General features: G+C 47.7%; 1 protein-coding gene across 1 annotated transcript in view; it reads right to left on the minus strand.

The window, feature by feature from the left end:
• Positions 1–1008: 1008 nt before the first annotated feature.
• KDM4B (lysine (K)-specific demethylase 4B) overlaps positions 1009–24169 on the minus strand; it is a 70479-nt gene continuing 47318 nt past the window's right edge. The window contains exons 11-23 of the mRNA XM_010144923.1: positions 19973–20127; positions 19578–19940; positions 18340–18460; positions 16439–16617; positions 15088–15310; positions 12513–12589; positions 12269–12324; positions 11669–11777; positions 6004–6189; positions 5692–5856; positions 4815–4934; positions 3088–3180; positions 1009–1287 (exon numbers count right to left, since the gene is read on the minus strand). Of these exons, the coding sequence (XP_010143225.1) occupies positions 1102–1287; positions 3088–3180; positions 4815–4934; positions 5692–5856; positions 6004–6189; positions 11669–11777; positions 12269–12324; positions 12513–12589; positions 15088–15310; positions 16439–16617; positions 18340–18460; positions 19578–19940; positions 19973–20127 (2033 nt within the window). The 3' untranslated portion in view covers positions 1009–1101. The remainder of the gene's footprint in view (positions 1288–3087; positions 3181–4814; positions 4935–5691; positions 5857–6003; positions 6190–11668; positions 11778–12268; positions 12325–12512; positions 12590–15087; positions 15311–16438; positions 16618–18339; positions 18461–19577; positions 19941–19972; positions 20128–24169) is intronic.

The following is a 24169-nucleotide window of genomic DNA, read 5'->3' on the forward strand; positions in this document are numbered from 1 at the left end:
GTCATGGAATGATTCTCACAACTGTAAGGAGCACAACTCAAAAAAGAAAGAAAAAAGAAAGAAAAAAAGAGAGACACATAAAAGGAGGTGGTTCCTATGGGAGACATGCCTACCAGAGAGCTGGAGCAGCCCCTCGACACTCCGGCCTGCGCTGGGCAAGGGGGGTGGCTCGGGGAGGAACTAACACAAGCAGCAGCAACAGAACACTTGCCAGGTCAGAATGGGAAACTGGAACCGAAAGCCATGCTGGGTTTTAACTGGAAAGCAACGGTGATAGTAAAGATGGGGAAGGAAGATGATGAGAGTGACCGAATCTGGCCATTTCTTCCCTAAGCCCTTCCTGGTGACGCAGCAGAAACGCACACACCTATCCCGTAGGAGAACTAACGGTGAGAAACATCGCGGCCCCGAAACTTTTCTTTCCCCATCTCCCCCAGCTTACAAAGATAGTGTTTCTCTACAAAAAAGAACCCAGAACTTCCCAGGACATCTGCTCTTGGTCGCTCTCTTCCCGCTGTAATACCAGTCACAATTCATGGGGGGATGAGAGCGGGGAGGATTCTGTTTATTTTCGGTTTTAAAGCCATAATCTAGAAAAATGTTTTGTGGAAACTCTTGTTTTCCTATTTTTGTTTGCTTTTTTTTTAATAACGCTCATTTATAGAAAACTTCACAAAGGTGACGTCTATGTACAGAAAACACAATTCCAAAGGCTGCTTCAGTAGTCAATGTAATAGCACCTTTAAAGACAAAAGAGTTTGACATATTTTAAAAAGTCATTTTGTTAAATTTTAACCCTTTCCGAGCCTCAAAAAGGGGAGCCAGTCACAAAGCGCTATTAGTACAAACTCTGCCAAAGGGTCCGTGTGAAACGCGGTCTGAGGGTTTTTCAAGCCCCCTACTCTATCGGTCAGCAACGTCTGGCAAAGGAGAGGTAGCGTGCAGCCAGACAGGCTTTCCTTGCTGTCCAAACCAAGAGGAGGCGAAAGAAATTCATTCACAGCAGGCTATTAAACAACGCTGGTTTTCTGTTTCTCGTGTTCGTGTTTAATTTTCCGCGGGCTTAAGAAGGGTTAGTTTAATATATTTAATTAATCCGGGCTAAAACATGTTGCTCTGAGTTCCAGACTGGTACTGTGTCTGCAACAGGCTCTCCATAAAGGCCAAGTAATCAGGGTTTTGTCCGTATTCTTCGGGATTTCTTGAATTCCCCAGCCGGGGACGCTTGGCTGGTCTGACTTCATCTCCCGAAAATACATCTTCCTGAGGGGCCCCAGTGCTGAGGGACTGCAGGAGACACGAAAGCACAATCGTTAGAGGAGAGCAGGAACACCGGGAGAGACGGGGGGGGCAAACCGTGGAGCGCGCCTGCGTGATGAGACAGCGGAGACAGCAAGCAAACAATTCGGTTCAGAGTATTTCTGCAGAAAAAGTGAACTCCAAAACATGCAAAGCATGCGGCTGAAACTAAATATTCCGGGCTTCTGAAACCAAACTGGAAAGAGAAACCCTCGAGTTGCCTTCTTTCTGTTTCAGAATATCTTTTGTTTCAGCTCTGCCTTGTCAATGCTCTGTTTACTCCCATGCTCTGCCTCAGCAGGTTACTCGTTCCTAGCAAACGGCACAGAGGAGATCGGGGCGTCCCTAATGTCTTTGAAAAAAAACCCGACCCAAGGAAAGCACCTGGGGATCACTGTGCAAACAAGTGCTCTGTGCGTCCTGCTCACACGCTCTCAAACGAGATCCGTTTCTTTATTATCATCTCCCATCGCTCCGCTCCTTTGTTCTACTGCGTTACCGCGCTGTGAGCATCACCTCCAGAGAGCGCCGGCTCACGCTGCTGGCAGCCCAAATGCGGGGGAAAAGCTGCACTTTCAACCAGACTCGAAACTTCCTCTCCACTTCCCGGCTTGCATTCCTTCCACCAGAACTGACATACAGCCTGACATCTCCACTGCTCAGAATGTTTCCTTCCACAACCTCTAATTCAGGATATTCCAATGTGTTGCCTTTGACAATCGTAAATAATACTGTGTACATCTTAGAAATTAATTCTAAGGTGCTTCTTTGCCACCAGCAGTCTTTCAGGGATAACAAGGTCACTTATTGAGATAACCTCAAACGAGATGGAGAGGCCATCCGGAGCTTCCTTACAGAAAGCATTTTACAGGTAGTTTTTTGGGTAAAACCCACGAAGAAATCACGCATAAGCAAACAAAAGTTTCCTCTAAATTGTCACTGGGCCCATTCTGACAACGTGCATCTCACAGTCGTGCTGTGGCCACAGGTTGCCAGGGCCAGCCCGTGAGCCCCTGGTTCAGGTGGCACAGCAGCGCCTGTGTGCTTACGGGAAGGCTGGACCATCCCCTGGGTGTCTCGTAAGAGACAGAAGCCTAGAACCTTATCTCAGGTTAACTGGTGGATCCTTCCTGTCCTGCAGCGGCTGACGTGACGGACACTTAGAACGAAGAAGAAAACTGTGTATTCTCCGTTCGCATAGAGACCATCCTCCTCATTCGATTAAACGAGATGGCTTTAAAGGTTAAAGCACCAGGTCTGAAAACAGCCAGCAAGTCTGGAACCAAGAAAGCTGTGAAATAAATCCCTCCCATTTCCCAGGCTCAGTAATTCCACTGTTTGCAGTTAAAGGCAGCCTGATGGTTTAGATTAAGAGCTGTTCTAAATCTCCCGTTTGGTGAGAAATGGGGGTTTGGACCCATGTCGCTAATCAGTTCTCCAGAAGCCACTTAGCTGTAGACGAGTTCAGCTCCCTCCCAAAGGCAGCGTTCAGGCAGAACGGCAGGCCCTGTAACTGCAGTCATGTGGCGTAAAATGATACGAACCTCATCTTTTAACCAGAGAAAACTATGATCGGATCTGAACACGTGCAAGGGAAAATCGCTTAAATGCTTCTCGAGCACTTACATCCTGAACTTTTTCTACTCTGTGTATTCGGTGAATGCCAAGTGGTTTTACAAACCCAGACACTGGAGGCTGTGCTCACCGAATGTCTAACCGATAGGCTGAGAAAACGCGAATGAGCGCTGCGAGAACAGCCATGCTAGTGGGGGTTACTCTGATACCCACCAGGCGAGACTTGACTCTCTTGGGAAGCTCTTCCTCCAGGGTATAAATATCACCACGCTTCACCATTAGCTGAGAACCGTCTTCAAACTCGACCTGCGGAGTAGGCAGAAGAGGAAATCAGGACTCGGCCCCTGCATTCGCAGCACCACATCAGTCCGTTCCAGACTGTGCCACATACGGTCCCCTCGCGGGAACACCAAGGGAGCATCGGGGCCAGCTCCCACGGACGATCCCCTGTTCCCGGCGCTGTGCGTCTCTCGATTGCTGCAGGATGAGCATCTCTAAGCTGCGCGAGGATGCTGAGCCCACAAAGCGCAGGTTCCAGAGCTGCTCAGGCACCCCGTCTTATCTGGCCCAAGTGGCTCCACTCAGCGCCCCTGCAGATCCTAAAATGTCCATGCCAGAGCTGGCCCAGCAGCTCCCCTCCCCGTCACAGCACTTCAGATTTCTACTGATTTTTGATTCAAGTCTTCAAGAAAGAAGCTTTTCACTTACAATAAAAGGCAGCCCTGTATTCAGGCCAATATGGTAATAAGAATTTCTTTCATCTCAAACAAAGCATTTTCACACATCATAAGGAAACAACTGCAGCTACTAAAATACATTTGTATTTTAACAAGCAGAAAGAGTCAGCCGGGTACAAAAAACGGTGGTAACTCCTCACATCAAACCTTCTCTGCTGAGAGCTGATTAGATCATGAATTATGCATCAGATGTTACAGGAATGTTTGTTCACGGAAACGTGCGTATAAAAATGTTAAAACTATTAAAAGTTTTTTAAGAGATTCTCCTTCCCTTCGCTCAAGACTTAGTACGTTTCTCTGGACACTGCGGCACAGTTTAATACGGGATGTCAGGGTCAGACTGGACAATCCAGCAGGGAGAAAACATCTGTGCTCTGAGCTGCTCCAGGTCTGAGCTCCTCAGCCAGGGAAGCTCAGTGACGCCTGCGAGATCCCTTCACCAAGCAGCGTCCATCAGCTGCAGCGAGTCTCCAGACTACTGAGCGGGTTAGACCCTTGTTAACGAGCAGTCGTTCGGGCTCAATTTAAAAAACAAATACAGACATCTAACCTCAGCACACAAACAGCCTTGGAGAGGACTGGGAACCTACTGCAAAACCAGCCGCGTTTAAAATGCGACAGCTGATCCACACTGTCTTCTACGGACACACACAGTTCACAACAAAACCGTTTCTGTGGGTTTAACTGTAATCTTATTTCCGAGCAGATAAGAGAGATGCACCATAAATACTGAAAAACTCTCTGCAGCGGGGAGCAGTGTTCAAAGCTATGCAGGCGATGCTCCCCATGGAGCAGAGCTTTCCTTGCAGGTAACACAGGATTTGGAAAGCACAGGCTCCTCGTGCGGATTTCTCTGTCATCTGGCGCTGCGGGTGGAATCGCCTATTGCAAATTATTGCACCTTCGAGAAATCAATGGCAATTTCCTACGCTGTGATTAAACCGGAACGCTGCATAACAGCAGAGCTTTATGGAGCTCTGCATTGTACTTATTCATGACCAGGGTCCCCTCAGGTCACGTCTCCTCTGAAACCGTTAACACAGAACACCTTTGCCCTGATCCTATTTAACTATTTCTCTATTAATCTCAGAAGGCAAATTCTCCCTTTGTGACAGAGCGAGCGTTCAACACCAGTGAGCTCTTCGGCTCGAGCAACAATCAGACGTGTCGACAGGAAGCGCGTGGGCCCCCCTCCATACTCGCCTGGTAAATCTGACTGATCTGGGCTGCGATAAACTTGGCGTTGTAGATGATTCCGTCTGTCCATTGCAGCTGAACCAACTCCCCCTCCAGAGGGGGTCCCATCTGGACGCAGTCTCTGCTCTGAAGGCAGAATGAAAGAGGTCAGACAGCCAACCCCAACAGAGCGCAGGAACGAGGGGAAGAGGGGCGTTAAATCTCCGCTCGAGGAAGGTGCTACATAACCCTGTAATTAACGTAGGAAAGTTTCTGCGCTTGTGGTTAATTACAGTTATCTCAAACAAAGCCATTAACCAGGGAGAGACCAGAAATAACTTGCACCTCCTTTGGGGGACACTTCTAGGGAATTTCTCATCAGGGATCCCGAAAGATCAGATCTCCTGTATCAATAAAACAAGCAGGGTGACTGGCCCTGGTCAACACGGTGGGTCAATGGCACAGGCAGGAAAAGGATGCGTGAGCCTCCTCCAGCCATTCCTTCTATTAAGCGAATCCCCTGTTTTGAACCAGAAGCGCTTACAGACAATCTGCCTCCCTCATGAATCACTCTTGTCAGGGGAAAAGTGAGATTATTCAAGCATAAAACAAACAGGAAGCAACCTAAAGCAAACCCTGCTTTCTGTTAACCACCTGCACATGGCAAAATCACATCTTTGTGAAGGAACAAAAAAATGAGATGAGGTAACGTCATGAACAAGAGGAACAGTGATGAAGAGCAGGATGGGTTTGCCTACACAAGCAGCAACTTCACTTTTTAATTTCCTTTTTTTTTTTTTAGGCTTTACTTTGTGGTTCTATCCCAAAGCTCATGGAAGAGGAACACACGCATCACACCTCGTATCCCCTGCAAGAGTAACAGGCTCTACAGAACCCTGCTTACAATGATGCTTTCCGGGTAAACGTTGTCGCTGTATGAACCGTCGTCAAAGTTCACTTCATAGAAAGTCTGTGTGGTCATGCCAATCACTTTGCATCTGTAGTAGAGTCCATTCCGGTTCTTTGTGATCACAGTCTGTCCAAGGGTCACCTCCTTCCGAAACTGAATCTGCATTAGAGGGAAAAAGGAGTAATTTCCGATTTGCAATCTCAAAAGCTGCGTCAGCAATATGGGCAGAGAGAAACTGTTCTACTAAAGAACCAGCCCACCAACCAACCCACCCTCAGACCAACCAACCAACCCCCAACCACATACGTTCTGGTTAGCTGCTTTGTGTTTGAAGCAGGTGATGGACACAACGTAGGGCCAGTCATCCGGCTCCATGGGCACGCCGGCCGCGTGCGCGCAGGTCACATGGAAGGACGTGGAGCAGTGCTCGTAGGAGCACTGGATGCAGGCACCAGACACCTTCTTCATCCGTTTCCGGCAGTACACACATTTCTGAAAAGAAACACAGCTCAGCGTCATGCTGGCAGACAAGAGCAGCTTCGACACTACGTAAGGCACCCTGGGACCTGACATGGAGAAAAGTCCATGTCCTTAGTGTCCAGGGCCCAGAAGCCCCAGCCAAAACCAGTGAGGTTTGCTGCTGGGAGGTCAGGCCCAGTTCTTCCAGAACTGCCTGTATACGCCTGCCTGGAATCACCTGGAAGCCAAAGAAGCTACAGCAGATACTAACTTATCACCCGCTTGAACAGGAGACATCTAGCAGCACCCCAGCCCTGCAGAGCCATGCCCGACAGCAAAGCAGACTTCAACCCAGTTTGCGACTGGAGAGCTGCGAGGAAGGAAAGGCAAACCACACATCAGCGTTACTAGAGAACTGCTACAACTCAGCACTCGTCCTCAGCCGTGTGAAACGGTCCTCTGGCAATTCAAACAGCGGCTGGATCATCACAGATCCACTGCTAGAAAATGACCTTTTCATTTTTTGGAAAGAACAGAACGCAGAATAACCGTAATAATTTGTTCCATTATACTTAATGCAACATTATACCTGCTGGATCTAACAGAACGTGACTGGATGTGATGGAACAAATATATCGTGTGTTTGTTTTACAGACATAAACATATCAACCGTAAATATTTTATCGGATCCGTGTCAGATCAGCTATTGTGGATAATTCACCACTGCTTTGCAAACAGAAGAAATAAAAACGTCGTACCCAACATCAGAATTACAGGGAAAAAAAGGTGTTTAATCTTTCGGTATTTTTTCAACTCAATTTCTGCAAAGCAGATCCACTTATTAGGCTAATCCACTGCCACAGCACTCGGGGGGGGGCAGGTAATTGACTTAGGATGGGTAACGACTTTAAAAGAAATGTAAATTTTTTCAAAGCTAAAAATCATAAACCTTACGGCACTGTCGACCTGGCAGCGAGCATTAGCTGCCAGTGGGAAACGAGACGCATTTCCTCCATCCCCAACAGCACCCACCGCCTGTTTCCAGCTCCCCAGCAATGCTGAAGCCCTGATTTGGGGAGTGCTGGTCTACAGGAATGTAAGTTGGACACTTGTGTGATGTTTCCAGGGAACTATCTGGAAACACCATCTTAGCTTTTAACAATTTAAGTCCAGGGAACCTGTCACTGATCGATGGCAGCTTCTTCACCTTCGCTGAGGCTTGACAAGGCAAATCAGGGAAAAACTAATAATCACATGCCTGAGACGAACCTGCCTTTTACTTGTTAGAATGAACAGCTCGTGGAAATAAAATCCAGGGAGGTATTAGACACTGTGGATCTGACCATACAGCCCTGTAATTCATTTATCACAGAGAAGTCATCTCCGCATACTGGCAGGATGGAGGAAAGCAGGAACTCGTGGTATCCATTTCCAGAGGACAATCTCCAAAGCTCCCCACGCTGGCCACCACCCCCGGGTTCAACCCCCTGCCTCCCTCCCAACCCACTCACTCTTCTAAACACGAACATCCCTCAAACACCCCACCACGCTGTGAGTGGCAGATGATCCTGCTCTCCGCGGCGCCTGACGCTAAGCAGAGCCTCTCCCCCTCTGCCGCTTCTCCCGGCCTCTCGTTTACCTCACTCCCGCTAGAGCAGCGCTCCGAGCGTGCGACGTTACAGAGCACATGACCCACATGTGAAGATCCGCAGGAATTACTACGTCCCAGGGGATTAGCAATGTAACATAAGCTGCCCGAGATCACACAGTAAGCCAATACAACCCCAGAAGGACAGATTCACTCTGCTTCGAGACCGGAGCCATCTGAAAAATGTAACCTCAAAAATAACAAGAGTGGCACCACGTTATAAAACGTCCCCTGAACGCAGAGTGAGATTCCACCGTTTTCTTTGTGCTATCACACCTAAGAGCCACGACAAATAAGGGACCACTCCTTCTCCAAAGAGTATTTCTCTTTTCTTTGAAAGCAAACCACGCAAAAGAAAGGGCGATGGCTCCTTCCTGATTTCAGTGAGCATCCCCCCTCCCTCCTGGGGGCCGTAGGAAACAACCCAGATTCACTTCCAGTGAATAACTGAACTCCCTATATTTACACCAAAGATTAATTTCGCTTTTTTACTTAAACTAACAAAAGCCAGGAAATTCAAAGCCAGTGTGTCGCCAGGCTGTGTTTTTCAGCATTAATAAGCTCTGCCTTTATCGCTCCGTAAACCAGGTTCGAAAGCCAGATAAGCACCACAGCGACGCACGCAGCAGGAACGGGCTCTGAAAGCAAGTCAATAGCACTGAGATCTCATTATTAAACTGTCAATACCGAATTCTGCCGCCAGCAGGGACAACTGCTGATGTACGGGGTGCTCAGCACAGCTCCCGAGGGAGCATTAACCCTCCGGCACCAGGCATCTGCCTGTATCGATGCGAACGGGATGCTCCCGAGCCCACAGGATTAGCAGGCACCTAATGACACCCCAGGGGCAAGACAAACCCCTCGTGACAGCAAAGAGCAAAGAGCTACACTAACAGACCGCTCAGAGCAAATGCGGCCAAAGGATAAAGAAAAACGTGAGCTACAGTGAGACTGAAATGTAGAAGATGTGGCGAGTGAAGGGGTGAAAAAATGCCGAAGATGTGGGAGTGTGGGAGGTGGGATGGAGAGAAGCACCAGTGCAAGTGTTGAGGTAAACCAGCACCCCGAGAGTCAAAGACATTTTCTCTGGGAGGGGAGGTGGCAGGAGCAGGGAAGGTCTAAAGCACAGGAGAAAAATCATCAGGGTAAATGCACGCCGGAGAGCCGGGTCAAAGCTGAGAGTAAGAAATGGGCTGTCTCCTGCATGATGAACGCTGCAATTCATTTACTCCACTGAGGAGCGACAGCTAATTATTCCAAATTTCCACGTCATAAATAATTTACGTGCGCAGGCCTGTAATGCACCATTAATCAGGAGGGTTGCAAACCTCATTCTTTACAATTATGCAATACCCACGAAGGGACTGAAAAGCCTGGGCTTGGAACAGGAGGCTCAAAGCACAGGAGACACCTTTAAACAGATCTCTGCAGCTCCTTGTTACCTCAGCCCTCTCATCATAATTTAAAACAATACAAATGTATTGAAAATAATAATCACCATCACAGATAACCACCACCTTCTCTGTCCTTCATTACCTTCATCCGTTCACTTCAACTGCCCTCAACCTTCACAACATCCCTTCCCTCCTTTTCCAGCTCTGCATCAACTCCATCGTTGCCAAAGTCATCAGATCCACCACCACCACCTTTTTAGTCACCTTCAGCTTATCTTCCTGAATGCAGCCACACACCTCCAAACACCCCCCAACTCCTCCAGACTCCTCACGTGCTCCAGGAATTACCTACAAATTCCTATAAAGAATCATAAACCTCTGGGCGAAGGCTCATGGTGTCTTTCTCCGCACAATCTCACCCAATTTAAATTTCCTTCGGACTTCTTCACACGCTCCACCACCGCTGCTGCTAGAAGCACCACAGCCTTTACATTCTGCCACCCAAATTAATTTTTTTTAATCTTTACCTAGCTCATAACTCTAAAACCCATTTCAGTTTGGCTCAAGATAATTTATTTGCTTTCTTTCCTGTAGCAAGTGACTCTCATAACACCATGTTGCACACGGTGACAACACCAACAAACTGTTTTCAACAGCCATTGATGGTGTGTGCAGGTGTCTTGTAACAGTGCTCACAAAGACCAACACAGAGCAGAAGGAGTTTTGTAATCATCTAAATACACCAGTATTTACCTGCCGACATTCTTGCAAATGGATAAATCAGGCTGAAAGTCTCCTTCTTGCGTCCTACAGTTGGCCTCACTCTGTAGACACCTTGTGAAGGGATCACGCTGACAGAAACTCAAGACCAAGACCTGAACCCATGTCCAAAGCTCCCTGGAGTAGCCAACACATCAGCACAGAAGCCAAACAGCTTTGCCCCTCTAGAGAAGTGACGCTGATTTCGCTGAAGCAGCGTGTAGCACCGCCCGTGCTCACACTCCAAGAGGAGTGCTTAAAGCCAGGCTTTGACAGGAACGGAGCTACAAGCCAGGCTCTTGCGAGCTGCACCAACAGGAATAGGTGCCTGTAAATCCCATGGTGAGACTGTGTAAGTCAAGGTACCTCATGTAAAGATCCTCTCCCTTTCCTGAGACGTGAGGAAACCATGAGGTGCAAATGGAATACAACACTGCAGAAATCAACAGAACTACAAAGCCTCAACTCCGGAATGAATCAGCACGATGTGTAGTAGGTCTGTGCAGGCGCTTGGGATGGCGTAGCCAACGCTTGGGACCAGAATGAAGCAGCAGGGTCTTGTGTACGTTAGCCCACCCTGGCTCTACAGGGTTGTAAGGCAGCCACTGAACAGTTAAAGAATTCAGTCGTGTTTCCTTGTAAGGCTCCATTAAGCAATACAAGTGAGTCTTGTGTAAAAGGATTTTTAGTTCATCGTTACAAGGGCTGGTAATGAAGAGGACGCACGCTGGAAATGTCAGATGATCCATAAAGAACCACTGCTGCAAGATTTATCACCACCACATCACGCTGCACCTGAATAATGAATGCTTTTTACGTTCACATTTGTGTACAAAACCCATTTGCACAACAGAGAAATAACTCTGGGAGCAGACAGAGACTCCTCGGCTCTCTCGTCGGGGCCCCGGCCGGGCTGACTGCACTAACGAGCCGCGCGGTTCACAGACACATCCCTGCTAACCCCCGTGTCACCGCTGCATCGCCTTCACCTGCACCGCAGCCCGGCTGTCACTCGGCTGACTTCTGTACGGAAGAAGCAGCAAAAGCACAATTTATTTTGCAATAACACACTATAGCGATGGGGCATTAACTAACATTAAGATTAATTGCTCTGAGCTAATGAATCATCCATTACTAATCCCTCGGATGAGGCTACGTAGCTAAATAACAAGTGTGGCAGGACTTTCATTAAATTCTTTGCAGAGTCTCACCTCGCAGTCATGGTCACAACGAAATGTTTAGCAATTTCTACAAGAGATTTCTTCATAGAGAAATAGAGATATTGTGAAGAAAGACAAATCAAATTACAGATGAACAGGCCAGCAAAATGTCAGTGACTTTCTAATCACCACATCCTTCCCACTCCTGCTGTGCAGCACTTCCAGTAAACGAAGCGTTCAGGTAGTTCAGCCCAGACTGGGAGGTGGGGAAGCGTCCCAGGGGCTGCCCAGGGCAAGAGCACACTCCTGGGGAGCGAGGCAGACCGGGAAATCGCAACTTGTCTGCGCGTCAGGCTGAGGCGGTACTGCAGAAGCCTTCCAACTGACACAGCTCCCTCCTGCACTTGTGGGAAATAAGGGTGAGAACATCACCTCCAATCTCAGCTGCTTTACGATCCCACAGTTTTTCTGTCTAGTTCAAGCTTTTTTCTTTTTCCTTTCTTTTTTTTTTGGCTTTTGTTCACAAACACTCTCTCCAGGTAAAAACCCACCAGTTTCCACCTCTGCTCTGGAATAGCGCTGATATCCACAGGATGACGCTCCATCACGTTGAGAAAACGGGCCTCTGGGACAGCGATGGCACAGATTATATGGACCCACCTGGAAAAAACAGCGAAGCAACAAATCAGTCTACCATTATTTGAATTAAATACTCAAGAGGGCAGTTAACATTTCTCTGACTCCCCCAGCATCGAGGCATATTTATGGCAGTTGGCAGCCTTGGCAACATTAGCAACTGATTGTTAATCACGGTCGCACAAAGTAAATGTCTCTGGAACAACAGGGATCAACCTTCTCATGCATCTCATCTTGCATGAAACTAAACGTTCTCTGGAAAGACTTTTCTCTGAGAAATAACCAAATTCAACAAGTGCTCAGAGCCATGGTCCCTCTGCTATTGAGTTACAGCTGAGCACGGTTACTCTAGTTCACGCTGCCAAGTCATCGAGTAGTTGTTACCTCCATAACGCCAAAACTAGCTGCTACCCCAAGCACGAACACAAGAAGGTTCACAACACTAGAAGATTAGATGCAGTATGGAGGGGAAAAAAAATTAAAAACATTAAAACACAAACCCATGAAAACCTTACCGCCTGTCAGTGGTCATCTGGAGAGCTCCTCCCCTGAGATTACACAGGCAACATTCCTGCAGGAAGAAAACTCCTTCAGAACTGGACCAGAAAGCTCTGCCAGACAGCCCATCTTACCCAAAAGTGACGACAACCATCTGGGATGCACAGGCAAACTGCACCCTCCCACCACCCAGCTCTGCTGAAGTATCTAATTAATTCCCACTGTAAGATTTCTTTTGTCTCCAGAAGAGCAGACACTTACCGCTGCCCACGCGTTGGCAGAGCACCGTGAGCAAGACCAGCTTTCATTCACCAGGTCTGGACGTATTCCGTAACAGCCTGAAAGGAACGAAGCGACACCCGTCAGAGTTCAGCTAACAGAGCTGTAGTACTGACTTGTCAGCTTTGCAATTCTCTGAAATCAGGAGGAGCCTTTGAAGCAAAAGTCACAAGGAAAGTCACCTCTGGGGTCAGAGCATGGGGCCAGCAGGTCTAAAAACAAACAAACAAAAAAATACCCCACACAGGTAACACTCAACATTTTTTTTTCCTCTTTCGCAAGGACTACAATAGCAGCTCCTTGCTCCTCTGGCCAAGAATGGGGATCGCAAGCGATGCTGCTGCTACTGGGATGTCTCACGCATCAGAACAGCGCAGACCACTGCAATTTAGCACCACTGAAGCAGCCACCTCTGCTAAGAAGGACAAACCCACTAATATTGCACGGAAATTAAATTCACGCATTTCACATATTTAACAGGGATTAAACTAGTGCTGATTTCTGGATATAAGAAGAAACCTTTGACTTCACAGCGCGGCAATGACTGTCGTACACCAAATCCTCCTACACACCTCTCTGCAGCACCACAACAGTGCACTGATATTTTCCTCATTATAAAGACAGGGAAATAAGACCAAAAAATCCCTTAAAGTTCCGTAAAAGGCGCCGAGGTTTGCCACTGCAGACAACAGGGACAAGACATAGAAACACTTCTGGAAAATTGGATCTACGTGATTCCCACCAACTTGCAAAGAAAATTAAACACAGCCCAAACTGCTGGCCAGCATCGTGGCTAACACAAAGCTCATCCCATGGCCTCTACCTATCCTAACAAAACTGAACGTAACATTTCAGCTGGAGAGTCTCCAATTACTGAATTAAACCTCCACAAAGTTATCGAGAAAGCACTGAGATTGCCACAATAACCTGATTTATAAAAATCACCCACTTAACCAGATAAACCTTCTGTCGAAAGAAGTCAATAATATAGATCCGCAGCTGCTTTTCACGTCTGAAGACTCTTTTCATCACACAGCAAATCAAGATCGCAGAGTCAACCCAGTCCTAGAAAACCGGAACCGAGCTGAAAGAGAAACCCGCACCTTCCTCTGAAATCTGCTGGGGCTCAAACCGGAGCAGAGCAGGCTGGAATTCCAGCGTGGGTATCATGCTTCAGGAGCACAGGCAGCTGGACTAGGGGATGTGGGGAGAGAAACAGTCACTGAGCGCCAGCCTGGTCTGTTGGGAAGAAGGAAAGCGTGTTCTCTTTGCGGATTTTGGCAACACCTTCACCATAGCTTTCCTCTCTGAAGGCTCCTGCTGCGGTCAGAGCCCAGCTCAGAGGGGTGAGGGCACCCCTCAGTACCAAGGGCACTGCCAGCCGGTTTTACAGCCCGCTGCCAGGCTAACCCAGACCCTCCTCGACACGGCAGTCCTGTAACGATAGCAGATGGATTCTCTGTGGCAAAGTCGAAGGGATATCACAGGCTAGAAGGACAAACAGCGACATGACAGGACGCTGGAGACCACATCAGGCCCGGTTTGACTGCCGTCCTATCCTCAAGGGTCGAGCACAGCCAAAATGGAAAGCCAAACTTCTCCACACTCCGAGACTGCAGATTAACATCATCTCACCCCCGTCCCTCTGCCCCTAAAGAGAATTTGGCCACATTTTGATAGGCTGGACTACTGGAGACATATGGATGCGCAAGATGCAGCATCTCTGATTCGATGACAGTTTGTGACGTAAGGAAGCGGTCTCTGTCCTCACGCTCACTCTGCATCACGTGCTCCTATCAGCCAGGAGTGCCCGTAATCAGGGAGGCAGGACAGAAATAAAAGTCGCGTTCGAGTTCTCCGCAAAAGAAAGTCATGCTGAGCTGCGACCTGCGGGCCATAAAATTGGAACAACCAAAGTAATTCCAGCTGATGCAAGTCAAATAAGATTTCCCATCTGTCAAGATCAAACAGCCGAACAGTAATTCGTCACATCTCCCGGTACGAGCGCAAATGTTAACTAGATGTGGTAAAATCCACAGTCAAGGTACACTACAGGATTAATCAGATCTCCTTTTAGACTTAACTCTCAGGAAACACAGATATATGTTCCCTTTGTAATCAAGAGCCATTCCTACAAACAGTATCACAGACACTAATAAAATATATCTCAGAAACTGCTCCATAATCTCTGACGCACGCCAGAACAATACGACCTTACCCAGCAGACCAATATTTGAACAGGCGAAATGAGTGCGATCAGCGCTGTGATTTCTGCTTTATTACAAAAAATGAAAGATAACCAAAGAAAGAATCTTGGGGGTGAGACAGAGAAGAATCAGCCAACAAAACAAACAGTAAAAAGAATATTTGTGAGGATTTTTAAGATCAGTGGCTGCCAAGATGGACTCGACTAGATGTACATACTGGTACCAGGAAAGGAAAAAGGTCAGAGTGACGGGTAGAGCAGAGGTGCCCAGAAGGAATCACAGGCAACATACAAAGAAACTTGTGAGTCTCTCAACACCCAAAACACACTGGTGAAGAAGGAAACACTCACTAGCATGAACCTGCAGGCAGCATTTGGCACAGGATATCAAGGGGCTGGTTCCATCCTCTCCAATGTATGAATTTGAAGGAAGGGGTTCCGTGTTTTCTCCACTTGAGGTAAAGCACATCTCCGGGATCAGGGGCTTGGTCTTCTGTCCGCACTTAGAAAAGTGGACGAAAGAGGTGGTCTCCCCTGCGGAGACTGGGACAGCCTCTTTATCCATCTGCAAGGTCTTAAAGAGAAAATACCATCAGGTAGAATCACCTCTTCCCCGGACGCAGTTTTGACGTTCAAGTCAGAGCACTCTGCTTACAAAAACGCCATCCACCACCTGACCCCACACAGCCAAAACACGGAACTGGAAATCCTGCCTGCTCATGGACACCCCACCCCTGCCTTGTGCTCCTCTCTCTCTTCCTTAGGCCTGTATCTGTGATTTAGTTTGAAAGATCAAAGAAGCATTAGGATAATGAGAAGCTTCCCCTGGTTTCCTGGTTTTCTTCTGTAAAAATCAAAATTCCTAAATAGCAGCTGAAAACACAAAGGGGAAAAAGAAAAGGGGGAGGAAATATTAATAAAAGCAAAACCTTCCCTCTCCCATCGTTTTGGCGTCCTTCCCTACTCCTTCTGCACGAATTTCTCCTGAAGGACATTTCAAGGTTTCTCGCGGCAGCCCAGAGTACAAACCCATGGATTAAAGCAGCCCAGCTGTACCCGGTTTTCCTTACAACCGTTATACAACAACATCCAGCAATCAGAACAGACATTTTATTTCGCTCTGTATAATAAATCAAGAGGTTTTATGGAAGGGGGAGGTGGGTTCTGCTTTTCGCAGAAAAACCTTCCAACACATATAAATGCATCGTATTCCTGGTGGACACACAAAGCCAGATTTGGCTCTGTGAGCACGCAAGAACAAATCAATACTCAACTGGGCAAATAACTAATTCATCTGATAAATTCTGCCTTTCTGCCCATAACGTATCCCAAAGCATATTGGTAGCTTCCAAAAAATTATGTGCTTACTCCGTTAATTCTCATTTTGCTGCTCATTTGCATATATTCAGAAGTCCAAGAGCGATCACATGCCCGATATGGCCTCGCTTCACTGTGTGAAACAGCGTTTGCAGCACAAAGCCCTTGAAGTGTGATTTCGAAAAGAAAAGCTGCACAAGGCAGAGAAGCCAGGAAAGGGAGAGAAAGGCTCCATCCACTGCCCCTGGATCCCCAGCATGCCCCAAACGCGCTCCTTTGGTGGGCAGATTTGTACGAGTTTTCTTCCCTTAGTACTCAGGTCTGCACCCTGACCTACAGAGCAGCCACCTCCCAGCGCCCACCTCTGCACGGCGCCGGGAGTTACCTGGTTGTACGGGTAGAAGAGGGTACAGACAGCACAGTACGGCTCGCTCAGGGCAGCGGCTGCATTGAATTTTCTTTCCGCTGGGAAATTATAGGCTTTATTCTTCCACTGGAGGGAAAGTAAAGATTTCAAAGCTTCTGGGTCACTCATGTCTTCCTCTCCAGAAAATGGAAATGTTTCTAGAAAGAAAAAAATCCCAAAACAGCAGACAGTCAGTAGAAGCAAATCACCCTACAGAGGAGAGAGGTAAAACGCGGCAAGGTAGGGTTCAACAGCTCACGTTTTGACAACACAAGAATTTCAGTAAACGAGAACATTCCACTCATCCACGGTCCCTCATACGTGTAAGCCTCAAATACATCCTTAAACAGGTATCATCTGCACTTTATGGCCAGGATGGAGACACCAATGACCTAGTGGAACTGGCCATGAGGAAGACAGAGCTGCATCTAGATTCACTGCCTCATCGCCCTCTCCACTGTGGAAACCTACAACACCCTTTTAATGAAGCCAAGTTCAAAACACACGATCCAAGTGCAAGGAAATGCCCTTTGGTCAGGCCAGCTCCCGATCCGCACCAGCCAGCGGCAAGGCCATCTCAACCCGCCCAAAGGGCATCCCGTACCGGTTCCTGCCAACAGCGATCCTGGCCACCAGAGACCCTGAGTTCAAGCTTTCATTTCCCTTTTCTGCAGCTTCTTACCAAGCACACGCCGCTCAGCCTTCGATCCGCATTCACCACCTCCTCTTCTGCCAGCTGCATGTTATCACCTTCACTCATCCCAGGATGGGTTTCAGGTGACATGCAGCATCTGGGACGGCTCCTACACTTCAAGTGACTTATACACAAGCAGAAAAGATGAACCACTTGTGTCAACTGCGTCAGTGTAGCATACGCATTCCCTTAATTTACATGCTCACTCTTCCTCGCTGCAGCCAGATCATCCTCACACACAAGCCCTGAGAAACAAGGAGTGCAGAGAGCTGCTTCTGTTCCCTGGCAGAGAGGAGAAGATTCTGTTTCATCCGGTTTTGCCCAACAGTGCTGTAAATCAGTCCCCAGGGAATGCCAGCTTTCACAGAAAGTCGCTCCTGAGTCAGCCAGCAAGGTCCCCATACACCATCCAACAAATCAAAACAGTGGAGAGAATTTGTGGAAAGGATTTGAGGATCCTTCAGACCCACTTTGTTACAAGGGCTCGAGATAACCAGTCCCAACCGCCCTTCAGCGCTCCAATCCGCACCACGCGCGTGCAAGACGTCAAATGCTCCACCCGTGGAGAGGGAATGGAGTCACGTGTGTACAGAACATCCCCTTCCTACACCAAGTTTCTCCAGAATCAGTGGATAGAGGACCAGGAAAGATGTTGTCCTTTTGCATATGAAGTTGTAAGTCCCAGGAAAGCAGGGGCTGCCAACGCCTTCGGGTACTTGCCCCAGCACACAAAAGCTCCTTACTGGGGACTCCTCTATATTCTGAGCCCTTTGTAATGTGGGCAAGACCCAGAAGCGGCAAATTCCACCACACAACAGCAGCGAGAGATAAGACCTGACCTCCACCTCCCCCCGGGGAGAACAGATCTCATTGTAATGTGGTGTCTAAGATGGAGCTTTTACTTTAGGATGTTATTTTCTGTGAAACCTTTTTTCCCTTTGCCCACAACTCTGCCTCACTCTGCAGCCAGCAAATATTTTTCTAGAGAGAAGGCAGGGGGGGAGGTGAGAAGGGTTGCCTCCCATGGATGAATGTTGTTTCCAGCTGTGTTATCAAAATGGGAATATGCCGCATTTTCTGCCAGTTAAGTGTAACACAGAAAGTTTCAGGCCATGCAGATACGTGAATGGCTTCAGCAATTTTTTGTGTCAGGCAAGACAACCATTCCTCATGCTGGTGCACTCACCCTCATCGCTCGAGGTCTCCTGCTTAACCACTGACAGAGGGGAGCGGGTTGGTGGTTTGCCCAGTGGATGACGACGACTCTTCTTTATCTCCATCTTCATTTTTGAAAAAGCAGAAGTAGTCTGTAAGAAAGCAGCACAAGCAAGATGGGAACCCCGGAATACCTTGGCAAGCAAAGGAGAGCACATGAAAACAGAGGCCGAACCCTTGTTGTAACGGGTTCTGGAATTTACACGGAAAACGTTTCACTGCCTCTTGGCTGCAATTAATAAAGCCTCCCAAGCCAACCACTGCAGCAGATGAAGCCACTGCTCGCTCTGAAGATGCAGGTAAAGGTAAACTACAGTGTTTTCTTCAAACCCGAGCAGCCGCAGAACAGCTTCAACCCTGCTGATTCCATTAGCTTACAAAGAGACTGGTTAATCACAAACAGCCAGCGTGAAAAGCATGTCCAGGGCATATGGGACCAGGAACATTTGACCAGAACGTTACAGTGTGTTTTATGACACGTGTGTTTACACTGTGCTGCACCCACTGCCCCACGTTCCAGCCCACACTGGACATGCTCCTCGCAGGGGCTCGCAGCCTCCCTGGTGCAGGGAGACGTACCTGGCACCAGAAACCCACAGCGCCACGTGCCTCAGCTCACAGCACGAAGACAAGCAGTGGTGCTCCAGCAGTAAGAATTAAACCCAAGTGAGCAGAGAGGAAGGTACTTAGGGCAGCCCCGCAGAGCAGAGCAGTTCTTCCCTCTCTAGACTGCAGCCATGATGCCTCAGAAACATTTCCCTGAAAGGAGTGTGCTAACTGTGCCATGCCGGTACGGCAGCGCACGCTCCCCCTACCCCACAACATCCAGCAGTGCTTTCCCGTTCCCCGGCTCTTTCAGCAGCATCATGCAGGGAAACAGCTACACCACATTGCTCGGTTTTACCACTCTTTGAATAGCTGCTCTGCAACACCCACTGGCTTGTGCTGGGTTTTCCTGTCTACTCTTTGAGTCTTTTCAAGCATTACCTGTACTATTAGTCACAGGAAAAGAGGTTATTTTATCTTTTGAAGATGATAAGGTTGATTATCCAGCTAACATAATACAGCGATGGACTGAACTGGAGGGCAATAACCCAGCTCTTCCTGTGAAAGCACTCCACGGCTCAGCGACATGGCGCTATTGCACTGGAGGACTCCTCTAACTCCAAGTTTGCTAAAACTAGCAAATCGCCTCCTTGTCACGCCTACCTGTAAATCACTGACCTCTGCAGCGATCTCTCTATTTTCTGCTTCTGCATTCTCCTCCTCCTTCACTGCGATTTCCAGAGGGACCATCTGCTCCCGCCAGCTCGGACTCTTCTGCGTGGCGAACTGCTCGAAGGCCTGCTGGCAGGACATGCGCTCCTTGTCGAACACCACCTTTTTGGTCCGTGGAACCACGTAAAGCATGGGAATGATGGGCCGAGGTTTGAAGTCATCTTCCTCAACCGGTGTTTCCGAGGGCTGGATAATGTTCAGGGGAGCTGGGGGCAAGCTCTTCTCTGCTGTCGATGAAGTGGGTACTGCTGGGGGCACTGGTGGCCGTGCCACTGGCGCCTGGTCCTCTGACAGCTGCTGCTGGGGCGCAGGTGGAGGTCCTCTGCCAGCTGCTGCTGGGGCGCAGGTGGAGGTGGTAGTGGTGGCTGCTGCTGCAGAGGGGTCGGAGGTGCTGGCAGATGATGCTGGTGTTGATGGAAAAGGTGCTTCTTCTTCCTCTCACATTTCATTTTCGGAGGACGGACCTTTACTTTGCAGTCACCTGTTTCGAGATAATAGGCAACATTTAGCGTCATGTGCCAAGATTTCTGGGCATTTCATATTGTTCTCCTTTCACCAAAGAGCTCCAGTGCTGGGCTAACACATTCCATTACGGTATTATTCTTCCTTTCAGCAGGCAGACTGGAAGCTCTAGACATATTCAGCTGTACTTCAGCGCTGACTTGGAGAAGCCACTTCAGAAAGAAAAGACTTGAGTCATTTCTATGGACTATTTAATTCTTTACTGAAGCAGAAAGGCTGCCAAAATGAATGGTGCCTGGAGGGACAATATCTAAACCCCTAAGACACCGGACAGAGTGCCAAAAAACAAGTAATAGATTACATTAGCCCTGACTTTATATTTCGAGCTTCTGTACCAGCAGTCTCCAAAGTGGGGGGCACAAAACCATCCACTGGGGTGCAGAAAAAAAATACTTTTGTATCATTAATAAAAAGATGTCTTTAAAAGAGTGTTTATTTGATCTTTATCGTATACTTTCAATAATATTTCCATGTATGTTTTAGCGTCGTATATTAGCACAGTAATACAGGTATGGATTTTATTAAAAAATACACATATCAGGACTTGTGCTCAAAATTATTTTGCTGATAAGAAGGCTCAGTCAAAAAAGTTTGGAGACCACCATTCCATATCCCTGCTCTGCCCTCACCTCCAGACCACCCCGCTTGCTGCTCCCTCTCTTTGCAAGCCCAGCTCTTATCTGAGCATTTCTGTGCGCTGATGCTTTCGAGAGCCCCAGGAAATGAGGAATTGAACAAAGATCCCTGAATCATTATCACCAAAAGATTTCTACTGTAAGGTCTTTTACAAAGATGCCTTTAAAGCACAAATAAAGTTGAGCTCTGAACTAAGCCTGTTACAGACACCACGCCAGTGCTGAGCTATCCTTTCCCGACACTCGCTCCATTTGTCCTTGTTTCTCCAGCTTACTGTCATTCATCTTATCTGCACGGCACTGCGCGTCCCTTACACAGCTGTGACACCAACATCACTTCTTGGACAGAAGACGGCTCAGTATTTTTACCAGAGGCAGTAACAACCCATAAAAGTCTTCCCCACCACCTTCCCAGTATAACTCTGTTCAAGGATCCACGCATTCTGATTTTACAGCAGTAATTAAAATTCCCGTTGGCCACCCAGCAAGTGTCTCTAGTGTGAAGTGTCTCTATGTGAAGGCAGGAGGTGCCTTCACATCTTGCCTTATTCCATCTAAAATGATGGATGTTCCCTTTGCCCAACTCCACCCTCCTTCATGAATGAAGTTATCAGCTCACTCCAAGGAAAGTAAATAATAGATGCTCCATGGACAGATGCCAGTGCTCAGTTTATTTCATCAGAGACTGTTTTTCACCTCAGATGCCACGGCTAAATGACTCTGCTACAAAAGGTCCTTTTCCTACTAAGCAGATGGGGAGGAGGGCAGATGACAACAAAAGACACAGAAATACTATTCTCCTCAAAAACGATGCTTCACCAACCCCGACCTACTCGGGCTCTTCCACGAAGGACTAGACAAAAGCTGACCAGCCACACCCAGTAACAGAAAACCAGACAAACCATCACACCATAACAAGGTATCTGCAGGAGGAAAGGTTTGAAAAGAGAAGGTGAATAGTCCCACACTATAAGATAAAGTGCTAAAAGCCCTGCTGAAATCTTCCAGGGGATACCTTGACCTCGACATCCCCTGAAGTCTGGTCTCAAGACTTTACTTATGCTAATTTATAAAAATGGGAACAACTCCAGCCCAAACAGTTACTGTTGTACTTGTGCAGGCAGTCCCTCAGATAAGCTGGTTTGTTCTATCACAGAGAAACGAATATTGAATTTCCTTGGAGAAACAAACATATTGAATGAATGGCAAATCGGATTTTTCCCCGGTTGCAGAAAACCAGATCATATTTAGTCTCTATGCACTCAGAGAATCCTCTACCCAGCAACAAAACAAATACCATTCACCAGCTTTATTGACTTCTAAACGGGTAATTTGACAGCAGCTGGCATGCAGAACTTTGCTTAAAAGTTTCTGCATTAAGATGAACAAACTCGTTTGCAAGTGAATCTATAAAATCGGAAGCCAGGAGAAAGCGAGGTGAATCCGAGTCCCTGCCTGGCGATCACGAGTGCCGCCAGAAAGGAAAGGGATCTCCGCACCCAGATCAATACGGGAGCTAGCAGAGGAGTGCCACCAGCCGCCCGGCCGCTGAGGAAGGGCACGGGCAGCAGAGCCAGGAGCCGTGGAGAACAGCACGGTGACGGTGGATCTTCATAGTGAGAAGACTGGCATGTCCAGAGACAATTTGAAATACGATAGGGACTTGACTGAAGTTGCAGATATATGATACCTTCGAGGGAAAAGGGTGTTGGTGCGGAAATCAAACTACTTACACAGGACTGTACACCGTGGCTTTGGGGAATGAGACTCTAAAAAGCTGCTGCAAGAGCACGGTCTTTATCTGCCAGAGCAATACCTCCTGGTACTGGGCAAAGACGATTAGAAATGGACCTCAGCATCAGTCATTTAGCCACCACTTTAGTTAAATAATTTGTACTGTCAACAGCTTAAAAAGAAATTGTAGATTACGTATTAATCTAGGAGAAGCACAGCACAGAGACAAAAAATTATGTAAAAAAGAAAAGAATTCTGTAAGATTCACGGTCTGTGGCCCCATTCTGCAGGATCAACACCACAGGCAACACCCATGGACTCACAGGACGTGTTCATGCCTCTTAGCACACCCAGAGCAGAGCAAAGGTTCAAGACTCTCCTTTTCAATTTCAAATCCCAAGACAACCTGCTAAGAACTTTAAATACATTAATAGCGATATAATAAACTGTTAATATAAAGCTGAGTCATAAAAACCAAAAGAAAACACCTTAAGGTATCTGGGTCAGAAATCCTGAAAACCTCAAGTTATTAATACTCAGTCAGTCCAAATGACCAACACGAAGCATTAGACCTGCTTTGAAGTCTCATTTTTCCTCCTCCTCAAGGTCATCTTTTCTGGTGCAAGTAGAAACTCAAGCCAAATTAAAACCAGAGGAACAGAAAAAGTGGAGGTGGGGGCTAAACTGCCATCAGCAGGACATCCAAAGAGATGCTATTTTCCTTTTTCAAGATGAATCTGTAAGACACTTGTGAGAGGTAACGCAGACGTCAGGATACGGAACACTAGAGAACTCCCCGCTATTTAACTGCTATACTGCACGAGGAACATGTGCATCTGCTAACGGCCACGCTGAGCACTGGACCCCTTGGACAACGCAAAGCAACCGTCCAGCCCTAGTGACTGCAGGGGGGGTGAAAATCGGATTTGCCCTCCTGTGCTAACAGCTACAGAGCTCTTAACACGCAGCCCAAGCGCGTGCTCTGCAGCCTGTACAGCCAGAGCAGAGCCTTCGCTGTTCCTCTGCCGTTCTAAGGATCTTGGATCTGTCCTTGTCACTTATCTCTTGTCTCCAAAGGGATATCAGCATCTTCGGGCCATTTATTACAAGTATCAGCTGTTAAACTTGTACAAGAGCTACGAGCACACAATTTAACACACTGCCAATGCTTCGCAGCTTAGGGCAAGAGAAATTAACTATCTGCGCTGTGCTGCTGCTGCTCTGTACCACAATGATTTCCACAATACTTATTTCCCGTGAAAAGAGGAAATACGCTGTCTCGCTAAGAGGCTCTGGAACTGAACAAAGGCCTCATTTCTTTTCCCAGAGCTTGCACAGATTTCTTTTAAGATCATTATCAAGGTTCTCTAAACAGTCTGCAGTATCAGTTTTCCTCGGATGCTAAACAAATAATGGGTATATACAACACATGAAAATGAATTTGCTGCTGTTTGTGAGATGCTCGAGAGTGCCTCAAAGACAGAGTGCACCCCAGACACATCGACTACGTCACCACGTACATCAGAGGAAAACCAGCAGCTTACTCCCAGCAAGAACTGCACCCTTTCATACAGCCAAGACAAAAAGGAACCACAAAGAGAGGCGCCGGCACGACGGCTGAGGCCGGGGCCG

Source organism: Buceros rhinoceros, unplaced genomic scaffold (genome assembly GCF_000710305.1).
Source record: "Buceros rhinoceros silvestris isolate BGI_N320 unplaced genomic scaffold, ASM71030v1 scaffold8001, whole genome shotgun sequence".
In the NCBI taxonomy this organism is placed as follows: Eukaryota; Metazoa; Chordata; class Aves; order Bucerotiformes; family Bucerotidae; genus Buceros; species Buceros rhinoceros.